Here is a 17885-nt window from a genome sequence, read left to right on the forward strand (position 1 = left end):
ATGCCAAAACCCAGGAGAATAATATAGATTCTGATAGAGCATCAACAATGGTCATCTCTCAAGAAAAACAATGATATCACATAAGATAAAATATCAAAGAGGAGAGCTGACAATTTACAGAAAATACAGAAGTGGAATAAATATAATGAACAATATGGCAGCTAAGCAGAAAGTGACCAGAAAACACATCAGGTCGTTTGCTCCCCAGGACACATCAGGTCGTTTGCTCCCCAGGACACATCAGGTCGTTTTCTCCCCAGGACACATCAGCTCGTTTTCTCCCTAGGACCCATCAGGTCGTTTTCTCCCCAGGACACATCAGGTCGTTTGCTCCCCAGGACACATCAGGTCGTTTGCTCCCCAGGACACATCAGGTCGTTTTCTCCCCAGGACACATCAGGTCATTTGCTCCCCAGGACACATCAGGTCGTTTGCTCCCCAGGACACATCAGGTCGTTTTCTCCCCAGGACACATCAGGTCATTTGCTCCCCAGGACACATCAGGTCGTTTGCTCCCCAGGACACATCAGGTCGTTTTCTCCCCAGGACACATCAGGTCGTTTTCTCCCCAGGACACATCAGGTCGTTTGCTCCCCAGGACCCATCAGGTTGTTTGCTCCCCAGGACACATCAGGTCGTTTGCTCCCCAGGACTCATCAGGTCGTTTGCTCCCCAGGACACATCAGGTAGTTTGCTCCCCAGGACACATCAGGTCGTTTGCTCCCCAGGACACATCAGGTCATTTGCTCCCCACGACACATAAGGTGTCATCTTCATTAGTACATTATAGAAAAAGACAACAAAGTAACTTATTGTGTTTATTTTCGGGATGTGCGGTCCTCCTTCTATGTACATTACTCTTTTTCCTTGATGGCTGTTATATTAGTGACTCTTTGCTTTGTTTATTGCCCCTTTGTTACTTGGTGACAGGAACTTGAACAGGACGCTGGGAAAAACTTCTTGCTAAAGGATACATTTAAAGCCATGAGTATCCACTGGCATACAGTTCACTGGTAGAACACGATTAATGGGCACCTACAAAATATGAGAAAAGATGGGTCACTGTTACTTAACACACACTTATAGGAAATCTGTCAGTAGGATAAACACTCCTAAGAAGTCTACATGGACACGAAGGTCATAGGAAGCTAAATAAAATGATACCTTGATATCTGTGATCCAATGTCATAATCTCAAGATATCCACCTTTTTCTTGTATGTAAATGAGCTGTTCCAGGCTATGGGAGGTACAAAGATCTCCCTGAGACTCTGCCTCCAGATCTTATTTTACATAAAGGGGGAGATACCAGTGTGATGTATAATGGCCACTCTCAGCTTTCCTGATCTCACTGCAGAGCTGTGTGTGGTTATAACTGACACATATGCAGGCTCCTATCAGCTTCAGCCAGTGCAGCAATATTGTTACAATACAGCAGAGCTGTGAGATCTGCAGCAAATGTGTTTGAAAGGAGACAAAGTTCAGTTCTACTGTTCTGTGTTAGTTACTTGTCTCACACTAGTAATGTCCGCTTTCATTTAAATAATCTCTGGAGGCAGATTCTCAGGGAGATCTATGTCCGGCCCATAGATCTTAACGGCTCATTTACTTAATAAGAAAAACATGGATTTCTCTGGAATAAGACATCGGATCACAGATATCAAAGTATCATTTTATTCAACCTTCTACACTGTGTGCAGAATTATTAGGCAAATGAGTATTTTGATCACATGATACTTTTTATACATGTTGTCCTACTCCAAGCTGCATAGGCTTGAGAGCCAACTACCAATTAAGTAAATCTGGGGATGTGCATCTCTGTAATGAGGAGGGGTGTTGTCTAATGACATCAACACCCTATATAAGGTGTGCTTAATTATTAGGCAACTTCCTTTCCTTTGGCAAAATGGGTCAGAAGAGAGATTTGACGGGCTCTGAAAAGTCCAAAATTGTGAGATGTCTTGCAGAGGGATGCAGCAGTCTTGAAATTTCCAAACTTTTGAAGCGTGATCACCGAACAATGAAGTGTTTCATGGCAAATGGCCAACAGGGTCGCAAGAAGCGTGTTGGCCAAAAAAGGCGCAAAATAACTGCCCATGAATTGAGGAAAATCAAGCGTGAAGCTGCCAAGATGCCATTCGCCACCAGTTTTGCCATATGTCAGAGCTGCAACGTTACTGGAGTATCAAAAAGAACAAGGTGTGCGATACTCAGGGGCATGGCCATGGTAAGGAAGGCTGAAAAACGACCACCTTTGAACAAGAAACATAAGATAAAACGTCAAGAATGGGCCAAGAAATATCTTAAGACTGATTTTTAAAAGGTTTTATGGACTGAGGAAATGAGAGTGACTCTTGATGGGCCAGATGGATGGGCCAGAGGCTGGATCAGTAAAGGGTAGAGAGCTCCACTCCGATGCCAGCAAGGTGGAGGTGGGGTACTGGTATGGGCTGGTATCATCAAAGATGAACTTGTGGGACCTTTTCGGGTTGAGGATGGAGTGAAGCTCAACTCCCAGACCCACTGCCAGTTTCTCGAAGACAACTTCTTCAAGCAGTGGTACAGGAAGAAGTCGGTATCGTTCAAGAAAAACATGATTTTCATGCAGGACAATGCTCCATCACATGCATCCAACTACTCCACAGCGTGGCTGGCCAGTAAAGGTCTTAAAGAAGAAAAAATAATGACATGGCCCCCTTGTTCACCTGATCTGAACCCCATAGAGAACCTGTCCATCATAAAATGTGTGATCTACAGGGAGGGAAAACAGTACACCTCTAGGAACAGTGTCTGGGAGGCTGTGGTGGCTGCTGCACGCAATGTTGATCGAAAACAGATCAAGCAACTGACAGAATCTATGGATGGAAGGCTGCTGAGTGTCATCATAAAGAAAGGTGGGTATATTGATCATCTATTTTTTTGTTTTTGCATGTCAGAAATGTTTATTTCTAAATTTTGTGCACTGATATTGGTTTACCTGGTGAAAATGAACAAGTCAGATGGGATTATATTTGGTTTTTATTAAGTTGCCTAATAATTCTGCACAGTAATAGTTTCGTGCACAAACAGATATCCTCCTAAGATAGCCAAATCTAAAAAAACCCCACTCCAACTTCCAAAAATATTAAGCTCGGATATTTATGAGTCTTTTGGGTTGATTGAGAACTTAGTTGTTGATCAATAATAAAAATAATCCTCTAAAATACAACTTGCCTAATAATTCTGCACACAGTGTATGATCTGCATGCTCGTATACACGGCTTAGGAGGGTTGATCCTACTGACAGATGACATTTAAAGGTACCAAAATACTATCATTTCTTTCTTACAATTGGCTTTCATTGTTCATAATTTTAGCTACCAGTGTGCATTTGGGCTGTGATAAGGTCCTACCTCAGTGTACCAATGCATGCCCCTGATGTACTAACCCAGACAAGACACTAACAAGACTGTCAAGTACACCCTGTGATCGGGGCGACCAGAGTCAGTAACAATGGCTGAACATTTCAGTTGTAGTAGAAAGAACAGCTCTAGATAAGCAACTGAAGCTTGGCCGTGTGTTGGCATGGGACTTATCTGATATGGAAAAGCTGTGGATTTCGTGAACATATTTCACCCTTATCACTGCAAACACTGAAATCTGCAGTATATATAGAGATACTATGGTTTTCCAAGCGAACATCATTCATGCTGCCGATTGTGACACTTGTCACTACTCAATGTGACGCTAGTCACTACTCATGGCCTTGCTGTGAGGCAGGATAGTCAGGAGGTCCAGGGTCAGTACCAAGAGGGCTCGGAATAGACAAAGGGAAAAGACAAAAGCGTAGTCAGGTCACAGTCCGAGGTCAGAGTATCAGGAAGGTAGCGGATCAAGACAAAGGGGTAAGTCAAACAGATGGTCAATGGTAAATCCAAGGTTGGCAACAGAGATCAGAATGCAACTCAGAGCACAGAGCAAACACACAACACTTGAGCAAAGCTACAATTGGCAATGGTCTGACCATTGTCAGAGTGCTAAATAGCCCTGTAATCACCCAGAATGGATGATACCTGGAGGAGACCCCACAGACCCAGCCAGATAGGATGGTTGAGCTGTCACTTAAAATCCTGACAGCTCAGCAAGCACTCGATCCCACAGGGCGGCAGATCTATCATTCACAGCATCCAAAGGACACCGTGAGTGCTGGAATCGAGACACCGATTTTCTCTGCAGCACATGGATAACAGTTCATAAAATCCACTGTAGTGGATCTATAATAAACAGTATATGGAAAATCTGTGGCAGATGCACTCCGTGTGCATATATCCTAAAGGGGGTTTCTCCATCTTATAAAGATATTATCAATCAGATATTATATTACTTTATGATCGTGGGGGGAAGTCTGATCTTTGGAAACCCCACCAACAGTGATAGTTTTCCCTTGGCACAACAGCACATTTGACCATGTGTGGGAGCTATGCTGGTCCCCGCACTTGTGTTCTCTGCACAATTTTTGCAATACTGACTGTTTAGGGATTATGTAGAAATTGCTGCAGACTAAGAAACACTGAGGACAATGACATGTCTTACTTGTGTAGTCTCATGTTCATCTTCAGAAACACACCGCTCCCTGACCCCCAGCTTACTGCTTGCCGGGGGGCGGTTTTCTCCACCCCCCGGCAGCATTAGGACAATGAAAATGGAAAGATCCAGTCAATTTCAGAGCAGTACTTACAAACTCTAATGGAAGGCAATTGCAAGCACTGCTCCTTTAATACTGCATATCCAAATGGCCTCTTCCCAAAAGAAGAGATTAGGGTCTCTGATGCCATCTATCTTAGAAATAGCGAACCGGAGTAACTGGCCATTATTCAGGCGTTTTGCACTCTGAAGACGCTCTAAACTTTATAACAGGAAGGATCAATAGACAATTGAGAATCTGTTTGAGCGTTTTTGTTTCGGCCTGAAAAGACGTTGTGTGCACACATCCTAAGATCCATTAATGTCATAACAAGCGGCATTAGGTGCAAATATGCCTTGAACGATCTCTACAGTACTTCCAATGATTTTCTTTAGGCATTTTTTTGACAATATTTCTGGTCATGCTTCCTTGCTACAATCTACTAGATGAAAAATGCTGCGAAGATGAAGATGAAGTTGGGTTACGTAAGTGAGCTAGTACTACACTCGACAGGACTAAAGCAGTAATCTGGGAAATGCTATAGTGGGTATTTATTAATGCACGGGGAGCCTCATCGCCGCTGAACATCCTAAACTCTATCAGGCAGGAACAAAGGCCGCGGATTCTCCATCAATCACTTTGGGGTCAGTTGTCAGCGGTTCTCACATCCACTACACTGTACACAATCATAGAAGGAGGTGCGCTCACAGTTTTCATGTTCTTCTTCTGATCCCCTCTCTGTTTGGATTCTTTTGCGCTCTTCACTTCTCTCTTTCCTTCTGCATCTTCTAAAGACGATTAACACAGAGAATAAGTCAGAAAATGGTTTCTTTATGTCAACACGTCAAATTTAGTCATTAATTGTTAATATCCATAGGAGAAATCATACAAACAAGCCTAAGCTGGCGAATAAAAGGATTGATCCGACACCGCTGTGCTTTTATCATGGAGACGCAACAACCTCCTATGTAGCTATACATGCCGGCTCCAATCAATACATCCGGTGTCAACTTACTGTGCTGTCATTAAAGATTTACAGCTACAGATACAAAGCAAATTCGTTCCCTATTGTGTCAAAATATGTCATGACGGACATATAGAGTCTAGTGACCGTCTAATAACAAACATAACTACTTAAAGAAGCGCTGCCACAAAACTTTTTATTATCTATACCTGTGTAAATGTATATGTAGTTTAGTGTAAGAGTGGGATTATACTCACCGATCACAGTCTTCCAGCACTCGGCGATGGTGATGAGCGTTGACATCACTACCCGGCGTCTGTGAATAGCAGTCACTTTACTGCTGATCACAGGCGCCAGAGCCGGATTCGAGGAATGTGGACCACGAGGAAGCTTCGTGGGAACATTTTTACAGATAAATTGGTGAACGAGGGAGTGTCTCTTGTTTTTATTTCTCTCGTTTTATGTTTTTCAGGTATCCATTTCTGGACTACATCGGATTAGGTGGATTACTGCGGACCTGCATGTGTTTTTTTTTTTTTTTTTCAATAAAGTGGTGAACCAGAGAAAGTGTGAGGGAGTCTTTAGTCAAATAAAATATTTTTTGTGTATTTGCTTTTATTTTTTATTACCGGTTTAGTAATGGGGGTGTCTGATAGACACCTCTCCATGACACATCACAGCTGTCATCAAACCCAACTACCAGTAACCCGATTGCCCTGCTGCGGTGGCAATCAGGGAAGAGTGAGGCAAAGCGCCTTAACTGGCGCATCTAATATGATGCACCAATTCTGGGACGGCTGCAGGCTTGTATTTTAAGGCTGGGAAGAGCCCAATAACCAGGGACCTTCCCAGCCTGATAATATCAGCCTACAGCTGTCTGCTTTACCTTTTCTGGTTATCAAAAATAGGGGGGACCTCACGTCGTTTTTTTCATTCATTTATTTATTAGCTAAATGCAAGTACAGTAGACTACACACGCACGGCACTAATTATATATCTCACGGATATCTTTCTATCTATCTACCTACCCCATATCTATCTATCTATCACCTAAACATCTGTCATTTCTATTCTGAATTATATTCCAGTGTCACACGGATGGCACACTTAAAGTCAGTCTGGAAACTGGAGAATATGGCGATGGTTGAGTACATTAGTGCACTTAATCTACACAACATATACGCTACATATACATTTACACAGGTACCGGCAATAAAAAGTTTAGTGGATGTGCTTCTTTAATGAGAAATTGTTGATAATCTGAATATATTTTCTCTTGCAAATCAGGATTACACTGTGGAAATCTAGTGCCATTCCACACATTTTATCTTTTGGATTGCAACGGGTGAAATCAGCAATGTAAGTTAACAAACATACAAACACTCTGCAATGCTTGAATACATGAATTCCATTATTGTTACACATATAAAAACAAGAGGTGCTTAGTTAACATTTTTTTTAACAGAAAACGTAAAAGCCATGCACCAATGACATCATTAGATGGCCACTAACTCTTTTGACTTGTTCTCTATTGATTCAATAGGTCTCAAATGAACTGGGGGAAACCAGGATCCAAGGTTTTGCTACCATTAAAACCTGTGTGGGAAAGATGGATGGATAAGAGTGCACAGCCCTAGGGGCGGCCACACCACAATGCAAAATAATATAGAACAAGGCCAGCACCCCTATAGTGTTAAATTAATGTGTTACTTTTTTCATGTGTGTAGTAATAGTGGAATTCATGTATTCATTAATTGCAGTGTGTGGTTACATAGTGTATGTCTATACGTCCGTATATTGCCCAAGTATACTTTAGTGTAATATGCAGTGAATTTTCTGTTCTGCAGGGGAAAATCTACATAGAAGGCACTTTAGATCGTAACCTTAAAGGGGTTGTCAAGGACTAAATTATTTTTTTTACTATGAGTCAAAAAACTAACTGGCAGGTAGTTAGCAGCAACTCTTTTTTTTTCCTGGCTGCTCTGTTGATGGGGCGTGACTGCTGATGTCATGGTGTTTGAAAATTGGCTTCCCGCAATAAGGCAGCGGGGAGCCGGCTATGAATCAGTATGACGTTGGCAGAGCAGAAGAGAAGCCGCTGCTGTGGACGTGACGTCAGTGGAACCCGCAGAATTGATGGCAGGAGTGGTCAGTGACCGAACTGTGCCGGCAGAGATCTGCGCTGGGCAGAACAAGCAGGTAGTAAGCAACGACTTCTTAGGCCCACAGTAAAAAATGAATATAGTACTGTAAAACCCCTTTAAAGTGCATCATTAACCTTCTTCTCACACTAGTAACGGTAAGATTAGTGTAGAAGGGGGAGCTAAAAGAGTGACTACCTTCTCTTGGCTCAATTTTACGGTACTAAAATGGACAGTTCGTTCCCTTTCTAAAAAAAAATCCCGCAACATCACCAAGGATGAGAATTTGTTAGTCAGAGGTTTGCAGAATTACATTATGGTACAAATTCTAACCCCGAATTTACAAGCATAACCAAAGCAGTTTTATTAGGTTTTAATTGTCACTCGATAAATGGGACACTCAAAGATAAATTCTGTAATAATAAATGACTTACACAGCAAATTTGAAGCTTTCCCCAAGATGAGCTGATCACAAGTCAGTGAGCAGCTCTTATCTATAGAGGAACCCAGTACCAAGTGGTCAATTCCTCAGCAGCACCCCCGAAGGAGAAATCAAGAATAACACTGAAATCAAAGTACTTTCAGTGTAACACACAGACATACTGGGATCTTCAGAATGATAGACGCTTGGTAGCCATTCTCAGCGCTCATCCTATTAAATCTGAACTCACTATTGGGTACTTGAAAGTTTAGAATGGACAACCCATTTAGGTGTGCTGCTACAAAAGTCCCAAAACACATGCCGCAAAATGATGTCCTTCTGAAAATCTATCAGTAAAGATAAATATAATCTGCTTCCTATAAGTACGGGAAGTGTCTCTAATGACTAAGGTCCTTGACTTATTTGTGGACCTTTCTATATATGATGCAGAAGAACCAAAGAGGCGCTGACTGTAACGCACAGAAGGGGGAAGGTTAAACCATCATGAATATCTATTGCTTTCAGAAACCTATGGAAGAGATGACGTAGAATACATTACACATGTATTGATCTTTGGAATGTTACGGATTGTACACTTCATTATTGGACAATGTCTCCATCTGCTTTCCTGAAAACTCGCACTGAGATACTGGTTTTATGTAGATAAGGTTCATTGTGTACTTTGAAAGCTTACGCAGTACAAGCAAAGCATGACCATAGCCCCCTAGTACCCGGCATATGCCACAAAGGTGTCCCTCCATTGGCATAGGAAGCTGTATATACTAAGTTTCACTAGGCAGAGGGGCACATTAAAGAAAACTGTGTATGGTGAATATGGTCACAATGGGATATAATGATGGATGTGGGCCTATACAGTGACATTTGCCGGTGATACACTGCATTTGGGAGGTAGACTGTGATATATACCTAAAACAGAAGCAAAGATGATGTGAATGGTGCCCAAGTCTGACATCATTGTGTTTATAAATCTACTCTGACTGTGACATCACTGTTTATTATCCCTTTGCTGTGATGTCACTTTTTGCATGATAATAGAGTATTTATGTGCATTATTTCAGTAGTGACATCACTGTATTCATTGTCTCATAATTCTGACATCATTGTGTGTATGATTACACTGCTGTGACACCACTGTAAGCATTATCTCCTCATTGTGACATCAATGTGTGTATTACCGTATAGCTGTGACACCACTGATGAGACGCCACTCTGGTTATCCCTGTATTGTGACAGAACCATGTGCACTATCGTTGCCTTGTGATATCATTACAGGAATTTTCTCTAAAGTATGACATCACTGTGTGTATTATCCCTATTTTGTGACATCACTGTGTGCACCATTCTTCCATTGTGATATAATTACACGCATTTTCTCTGTACTATGACATTATTGTGTTTTATCCCTTTATATTGTGGCATCACTGTGTATTACCCTTCTATATTGTGATATCAATATGTCTGCTATCCTTCAATGGTGATATGATTACAGTGTTTTCACTTTGTAATGACATCACTGTGTGCACTATTATTACTCCATATTATCTGTCTTCGCCTACAAACTCCTTGAACAGCATGTCCACACTGAACTTTCCTCCCACTTCTCATCTAACTCACTCTTTGACAACCTACAATCCGGCTTCTGTCTCCACCATTCCTCCAAAACTGCCCTGACCAAATTTAATAATGACTCAGAGCCAAAGCTAACAGATAATTCTCCGTACTCCTCCTTCTAGACCTGTCCTCTGCCTTCGACACAGTCGACCCCTCCTTCCTACTACAAATCCTCTCTTCCCTTGGCGTCAAAGACCTCGCCCTCTCCTGGATATCCTCTTACCTTTCCAACCACACATTTAGCGTCTCCCACTCCCACACTACCTCCTCATCCTGCCCTCTATGTCGGTGGCCCTCAAGGGTCTCTGTCCTGGGACCCCTACTCTTCTCCTGGGACCCCTCTTTGGCCTGGGGCAACTCAAAGTCCCATGGGCTTCCAGTACCATGTATACGCTGATGACACTCAGATCTACCTCTCCGGCCCGGACGTCATTTCTTTGCATCTAAAATCCCAGAGTGTCTATCAGCCATATCCTCCTCTCGCTTCCTAAAATGCAATGTGGACAAAACTGAACCCCATCATCTTTCCTCCATCTCAGCTAACCCCCTTCCATCTGATCTAACCATCACATTAAATAACAACACATGATTTCCCTGTACCATAAGTCCGCTGCTTCGGAGTGCCCATCGACTCTGCCTTGTCCTTCAAACCTCACACCCAAGCTCTCGCCACCTCTTGCCGACTCCTACTCAATAATATTTCCAGAATCCGTCCTTTCCTCAACCCTCAATCTACCAAACTGTTAGTGCACGCCCTCATCATCTCCCACCTCGACGACTGCAATATCCTCCTCTGTGGCCTCCCTGCTAACACTGTTGCCCGACTAATCCACCTCTCTCCTCTATTCTCTCCTCTGCAAATCCCTTCATTGGCTCACAATTCCCCAAGGTATACAGTTCAAACTACTACCATCCATAATCTGTTAATCTGTTTCCTCTGTATATCTCTGAACTAATCTCCCGATCTCTTCCAACACGAAATCTCTGGTCCTCCCAACATCTCCTTCTCTCTCTCCTGCACACTCATATGTTCCTCACCCAATGGCCTCCAATACTTCTCCCAAGTTTGCCCCAGCAAGTCCGATTATCCACCACATTCAGAACTTTCAGACGGAAATTGAAAATGCATCTCTTCAAGAAATCTTACAGCGCTGCCTCCTCCCTACCACCGGAGCTGCTGCCTCTCCACCACCGGAGCTGCTGCCTCCCTACCACCAGAGCTGCTGCCTCCCTACCACCAGAGCTGCTGCCTCCCTACCACCAGAGCTGCTGCCTCCTCACCACCGGAGCTGCTGCCTCCCCACCACCAGAGCTGCTGCCTCTCCACCACCGTAGCTGCTTCCTCCCCACCACCAGAGCTGCTGCCTCCCCACCACGGTAGCTGCTGCCTCCCCACCACTGGAGCTGCTGCAACCTCCCAACCTACTGTATCCCTCCCCATTATTCTGTAGAATGTAGGCCTAAAAGGCAGGGACCTCTCTTTTCTGCACCAGCCTGTCATTGTTAGTTTCTTGACTGTCATTTATATATGTATCTTTTATGTAACCCCTTCTCATGTATAGCACCATGGAATCAATAGTGCTCTAAAAATAAATAATAATTACTTGTATTTTCTCTGTACTGTGACATCCTGGTGTATTACCCTGCATTGTGACATCACTGTGTGCACTACCTTTCCACTATGTGATCATTATGTGGATTTTCTCAGCACTATGACATCACTCTGTGTATTACCCTGAACTATGGATTTCCTTTCAGTGGTTGCATGGACACATAGACTGACAACACTGCTGTGAAATCACCATTCGATTGTTACCTGTCGACACATAGATGGACAACACTACTATGACATCACCATTCCATTGTTACCTGTCGACAGACACATAGACTGACAACACTGCTGTGACATCACCATTCCATTGTTACCTGTCGACACATAGACTGACAACACTGCAGTGACATCACCATTCCATTGTTACCTGTCGACAGATACACAGACTGACAACACTGCTGTGACATCACCATTCCATTGTTACCTGTAGACAGACACATAGACTGACAACACTGCAGTGACATCACCATTTCATTGTTACCTGTCGAAAGACACATAGACTGACAACACTGCAGTGACATCACCATTCCATTGTTACCTGTCGACACATAGACTGACAACACTGCAGTGACATCACCATTTCATTGTTACCTGTCGAAAGACACATAGACTGACAACACTGCTGTAACATCACCATTCCATTGTTACCTGTCGACACATAGACTGACAACACTGCAGTGACATCACCATTTCATTATTATCTGTCGAAAGACACATAGACTGACAACACTGCTGTGACATCACCATTTCATTTTTACCTGTCGAAAGACACATAGACTGACAACACTGCAGTGACATCACCATTCCATTGTTACCTGTCGAAAGACACAGACTGACAACACTGCTGTGACATCACCATTTCATTGTTACCTGTCGAAAGACACATAGACTGACAACACTGCTGTAACATCACCATTCCATTGTTACCTGTCGACACATAGACTGACAACACTGCAGTGACATCACCATTTCATTATTATCTGTCGAAAGACACATAGACTGACAACACTGCAGTGACATCACCATTTCATTGTTACCTGTCGAAAGACACATAGACTGACAACACTGCAGTGACATCACCATTTCATTGTTATCTGTCGACACGTAGACTGACAACACTGCAGTGACATCACCATTTCATTGTTATCTGTCGACACATAGACTGACAACACTGCAGTGACATCACCATTTCATTGTTACCTGTCGACAGACACATAGACTGACAACACTGCTGTGACATCACCATTCCATTGTTACCTGTCGACACATAGACTGACAACACTGCAGTGACATCACCATTTCATTGTTACCTGTCGACACATAGACTGACAACACTGCAGTGACATCACCATTTCATTGTTACCTGTCGACACAGACTGACAACACTGCTGTGACATCACCATTCCAATGTTACCTGTCGAAAGACACACAGACTGACAACACTGCTGTGACATCACCATTCCATTGTTACCTGTCGACACGGGACTGACAGCACTGCTGTGACATCACCATTCCATGGTTATCTGTCGACACGTAGACTGACAACTCTGCAGTGACATCACCATTTCATTGTTACCTGTCGACACATAGACTGAAAACTCTGCTGTGACATCACCATTCCATTGTTACCTGTGTGATCTCTATGAATCCTGTTGTACAATAATTGAAGTGAAAAGTCTCTTGACACAGAGTTGATCCAGTCGTCCATGAAAACGCCTAGAGCCTCTAATGGGAACTGCTGAAGTGATTTATCAGCCAGCAAAATAATACAATCTCCTCCATCCACTGATGCACCTACAAGAATTGAAAGAACAGTATTACAGTGGAAAAATGAGAATCTCAGCAGGTTCTTAAGACAGGCCATGGAATAAAGAAGAGTTTTTTTCCTGTAATGATCCCTTAAAAAAAACTAATCTATATAGGAGAAGAAGGACGAGGCCCGAAACTATAGTCAATCCGAAGAAAGAAATATATCGAGATTGATGTTATGATTTGCTTCTAGTATACTGCAACATGAAAATAAATTATATGAAATTATGCATCATAAATCCAATAGATAAGAATGTAATCATAGTACAGCACTGTGCACACACTAATCATCATCATTAAAGGGGTTGTCCAGGCTTGTGGCACTATGTGACTGCAGACTTGTGAATCCTGCAGGTGTGCGCAGTGCACGCTGTCAGGATCCTCTGGCGATGGGTCATGTGGCCGCAAGCATGAGATTTACAAACTCCAGGCCACATTATAGCTACAAGTATTCAGCCTCACTCAATTCACTTGTATTGATTAAGGCCGTGCACGTCTAGTCGGCATGTGACCGCATTTATGCAAATCGCATACTTGCGGTCACGTGCCCTCCCGCTCCCGGAGAATCCTGACAGGAGGCACACTGCGAGCTATCAGGCTTTAAAAGTCTGCAGTCACATACAGTTTCCCGAGCCTGGACAACCCCTTTAAGGCTGGGGATGCATCGCTATTTTGGCTGGGTTTTAATTGGGTTCTTAAAGAGTAAGGACCCGATTCATCGTTGCATTTCCGCCGGTTTCTATGACTTTTTGATTTGCAACAAATTCATAAAACAAAATTTGCGCCTGATTTTTTCAAGTTGTCATTTGTGAATTAGACTGATTAGACTGATTCAAAAAATGCAACTTTTTTTAAAAAAAATTTGCAGCAACTCTACTCCAGTCCCCAATCCCCACATTTTGGTGTTTTTTTTTGCAACAATTTTTGTGCAAAAACTGTCACAAAAAAAAAACAGAAAGAAAGGAAAATTTGGGTTTTACGCAAAAATCATTAATCGAGTGCTCCATTTTTATGAATTTGGTTCAAAAAAAGTCAACGAAAATCACAAGTCAAAATAGAAAAGTGATTTAAAAAAAAAACAGCAATGATGAATTGGGCTTTATTTATTTTTTTGCCATTTCAGGGCAGATGTGAAAATTACAAAGGCAACCGCTTCTCTTGGTCAGCACTGATCGGGGTGCAGAAAGGATGAAATGGCTGGGATAGGAGTTTTCTCCCATCCTTTCTGTTAATGACAAAGCATGCATACATGGTACATGCATAGTGAATTGCAGGATGGGGAAGGTTTATTGAGAATGACCCAGTCTGGGAGGGGAGATTGTTTTTTATCTTTAGCCACCCTGGGCCTATTAAGCATAAAATCCTAAATTGAAAAAGTAGGTGACAACCCCTTTAAGTGGTGACAGACAATGCAGATGTCAGTGGTCTGATACTTACAGATGCTGGCGGCACTACACTATTTGCACAGCGTGGACGTATTAATGTAAAGTACATTACCAGCCACTCTACATAAATACGGTATCTGTACCAAACTACCACCACAGCACAATCTCTCTTATGTCTCCATTTTCCATTTCTTTCTGTCTTCTCGCCTTGATAGTGAGGCAGGTAGGAATGTAATTAAACCAGTATTAATTAAAGCCGTTAGATCTAATTGACCGTAATTAGATCCAATTAGGTTAAGTAGGTCCGTTACTTTCTGCTGACGTCCGTTTTAATTTCTTCGGTGTGAAGTTTCTCTCTCCATCATTGTGAAGAATGATCCGATGGGGATTTTATTAGGTTATTTAATATCATTTGAGGCTGTAAATTACAGATAATTGAATTCAACTAGGCCAAGTAGATTTGCAGGGGTAAGTAAATATTTTTTTGGCTGCAAAATTTTCCAACAGCATTAAATGTTCTAGAACAAAAAAAGTACACCTATTCTTTCCTCAGCCGAACCAGCGCTGATGCTTCATGGTCCTACTGGTCTTAGTTTGCAAGTGGTCGACTTGTGACCAATGCAGCCAAGCAGTGGCCTTAGAGGGTCTGTCGACAGATTTTTGCTACCTCATTTGAGAGCAGCATTAGGTAGGAGCAGAGACCCTGATTCCAGTGATGTGTCACTTACTGCGCTGCTTGCTGCAGTTTTGATAAAAATCACAGTTTTATCAGCAGTTCTCTGAATGCTGAGCTCTGTATAACCCCGCCCCCACCACTGATTGGTAGATTTATGTGTTCACTGTGCATAGGCAGAAAGTTGCCAATCAGTGGTAGGTGCAGGGTTATATAAAGCACATTAGTATAGAGGACTACATGGCAGCAGGTGTACTAGTCCTCTAGTGATACTCACAGTAAGCAGCTGTTATGTCTGCACAAGCACATACACACGGGTAACGTACAACCCAGGGAGACTAATTCCTAAACCTGACAGATCCCTTTTCAGACTGGTAAAAGCTCTACTCTGACCCTGGTCTGTCTCTACCTGACCGCAGAGGTTGTCACCCTAAGATAACATATGACGGCGGCTCACTCTGAATGTCCTTAACAGCTCCTTGTATCGCTAGAGTAGCAGTTCCCTAAGGAAAAAAGGAAACGCACACAACACAGCTGCAACCAACAAAAATTACAGCAGAGTGACAGAATCCAAAAGAGACTATCACCAGCAGGAAACACTAGCAAGGAAATGGTATATAAAGTCGCACCTGAAAGGCGATAGGGCAGACAAACAAAGTAAATGAAAAACATCTGTTACCCAAAACCAACCGAAGACCCAAAACACTCAAAGAAAAGGTGTATCTGTGGCTCGGAGCAAAGAGAAGCCAACCACAGAGCACAGATCAAGGGTTCGAATCCAGGCGCAAGACAGCAGCCCAGGAAGTGACACATTGCTGGAATTAGGTGGCAAAAACATGGTAACAGATTCTCTTCAATGGTCACTTGCCAAACTAATGGCACCATGCTGCAGCCATGAGTATTGACGGCAGAAAAAGATGGCGAAGGAAAGGTTTAAGAATAGTGAATGCCAAACAATACATACTTGAAGTGGTTGCAGCTTTGTCATCTTTCTCTCTAGACTTTGCTCGTAGTGATTCTGTTACTGAAAGAGGAGGTGATGGCTGTCTGCAAAGCAAAAATAAGTTGTAAACCTGATATGTTCACCTTACACATAAACACCACTATGACCACCTCGTTTGTAGATATTAGTCCGCAAACGTTTCTCTACTTTGTATTATAGATAAGGCTTCTGCTGCAGTCAGTTGTCTTACAGCCAGACAAAGGACAGTGAGGAAGCGGAGGAAGGAGACATGGCTGATCACCTAAGACCCAGGGAAGATTGTTATATATGTTTCTCACGTTGTAATTATAATGCGAGACAAAATAGAGTCAAAAGAAAAAAAAAAACAGATTAAAAGAAGGTTGAATTGTATATTGTTTTCTCATTTTCTATGTATAGTGACAGTAGCCCGTGGTACAAGCAGCATGAATCAGACACTGGCTGCGTTATTGCAGCCGTGTATGTTTTACTTTGAAACTCTTCAGCACTTCAGAGAAACCATAGTCTGAAAAGCCGTCTGGGGACCAGAAGTCTTAGATGACTGGTACGAGGCCGGTCCCAGGTGGTTTCTTGCTGCCCCGCTCCCCTAGACTGACAGGTCTTTCCGTATGGGTGTGCATATTGAGAGATCTATCAGACAAGAGGAGTGGGCAAGCAGAAGCCACCACGGACTTGCCTCGTAGTACTCATTCAAGATATATAGGGGCTGATTTATCAAAGCTTTTATGGATGGGCAGAACTGGGGAGGAGCCGGGGTGGGAAGTGGCACGGTCAGGCTGTCAAATTAATCAAAAGTGCCACGTTTTATACGCCAGAAATGCTATTGGAGTAGCATTTCAGGAGCGGCGCATGGAGGCGCGTGCCGCAGAGGATATGCTCTGTATTCGGTGCTGTGTACCTCAGAAACATTCAGAGTACACTATGCCAGTATTGATGAATCGGCCCCATAATCCCTGGATGGCTTTTCAAAGTATGTTTTCTCTGAAACAGCGCAGCACTTCAGACTAAAACGTAGCTGCACTATAACAGCTGGCGTCCGATTCATGCTGCCTGTGGTTCAAGCAGCATGAATCTCCTATCAAGATCCCTTTAAAGGGGTATTCCCATCTCCAAGATGCTATCCCAATATGTAGCAAGTGAAAGAGTAATAATAACATTAGCAAATACCTCCAATTAGAAATGTAGTATAGTTCTTCTGATTCGCTATGTCGCTTTCCCTATGCAGGGCATTGCAGTAGCTTAGGTATCCATGGTAACGACCACTAACAACTAACTCTAACTAACTGTCAATATATGAGTGGTTGTGGCCATAGATACCTAAACTACTGCAATGCCCTGCACATGGGGTAAGTGATATAGCAAATCAGAAGAACTATACTACATTTCTAATTGGAGGTATTTGCTAATATTATTATTACACTTGCTACATATTGGGATAGGATCTTGGGTCCTTTTATACAATGTAAAATTAAATGGGAATCACTATGATTTCTTATCAAGAGTAAATGGAAAATAAAAAAAAAAAAATAACCCTAACGGGAAAACTAATTACATACATAGAGAAATAAATCAGACCTGAAGTGAAACAAAAGATGCACAAATTAA

At 42.6% G+C, this 17885-nt stretch overlaps 1 protein-coding gene across 2 annotated transcripts in view; it reads right to left on the bottom strand.

Moving 5' to 3' along the window:
- CFAP46 (cilia and flagella associated protein 46) overlaps positions 1–17885 on the bottom strand; it is a 231327-nt gene that overhangs the window by 25380 nt on the left and 188062 nt on the right. For both annotated transcript variants that reach the window (XM_073685201.1, XM_073685200.1), the window contains 4 exons: positions 16263–16345; positions 13061–13225; positions 5370–5449; positions 975–1035 (listed from right to left, as the gene is read on the bottom strand). In XM_073685201.1, coding sequence (XP_073541302.1) covers positions 975–1035; positions 5370–5449; positions 13061–13225; positions 16263–16345 — 389 coding nt within the window. The remainder of the gene's footprint in view (positions 1–974; positions 1036–5369; positions 5450–13060; positions 13226–16262; positions 16346–17885) is intronic.

Source organism: Phyllobates terribilis, unplaced genomic scaffold (assembly GCF_046119375.1).
Source record: "Phyllobates terribilis strain yellow unplaced genomic scaffold, ASM4611937v1 Scaffold_5__5_contigs__length_657084704, whole genome shotgun sequence".
In the NCBI taxonomy this organism is placed as follows: domain Eukaryota; kingdom Metazoa; phylum Chordata; class Amphibia; order Anura; family Dendrobatidae; genus Phyllobates; species Phyllobates terribilis.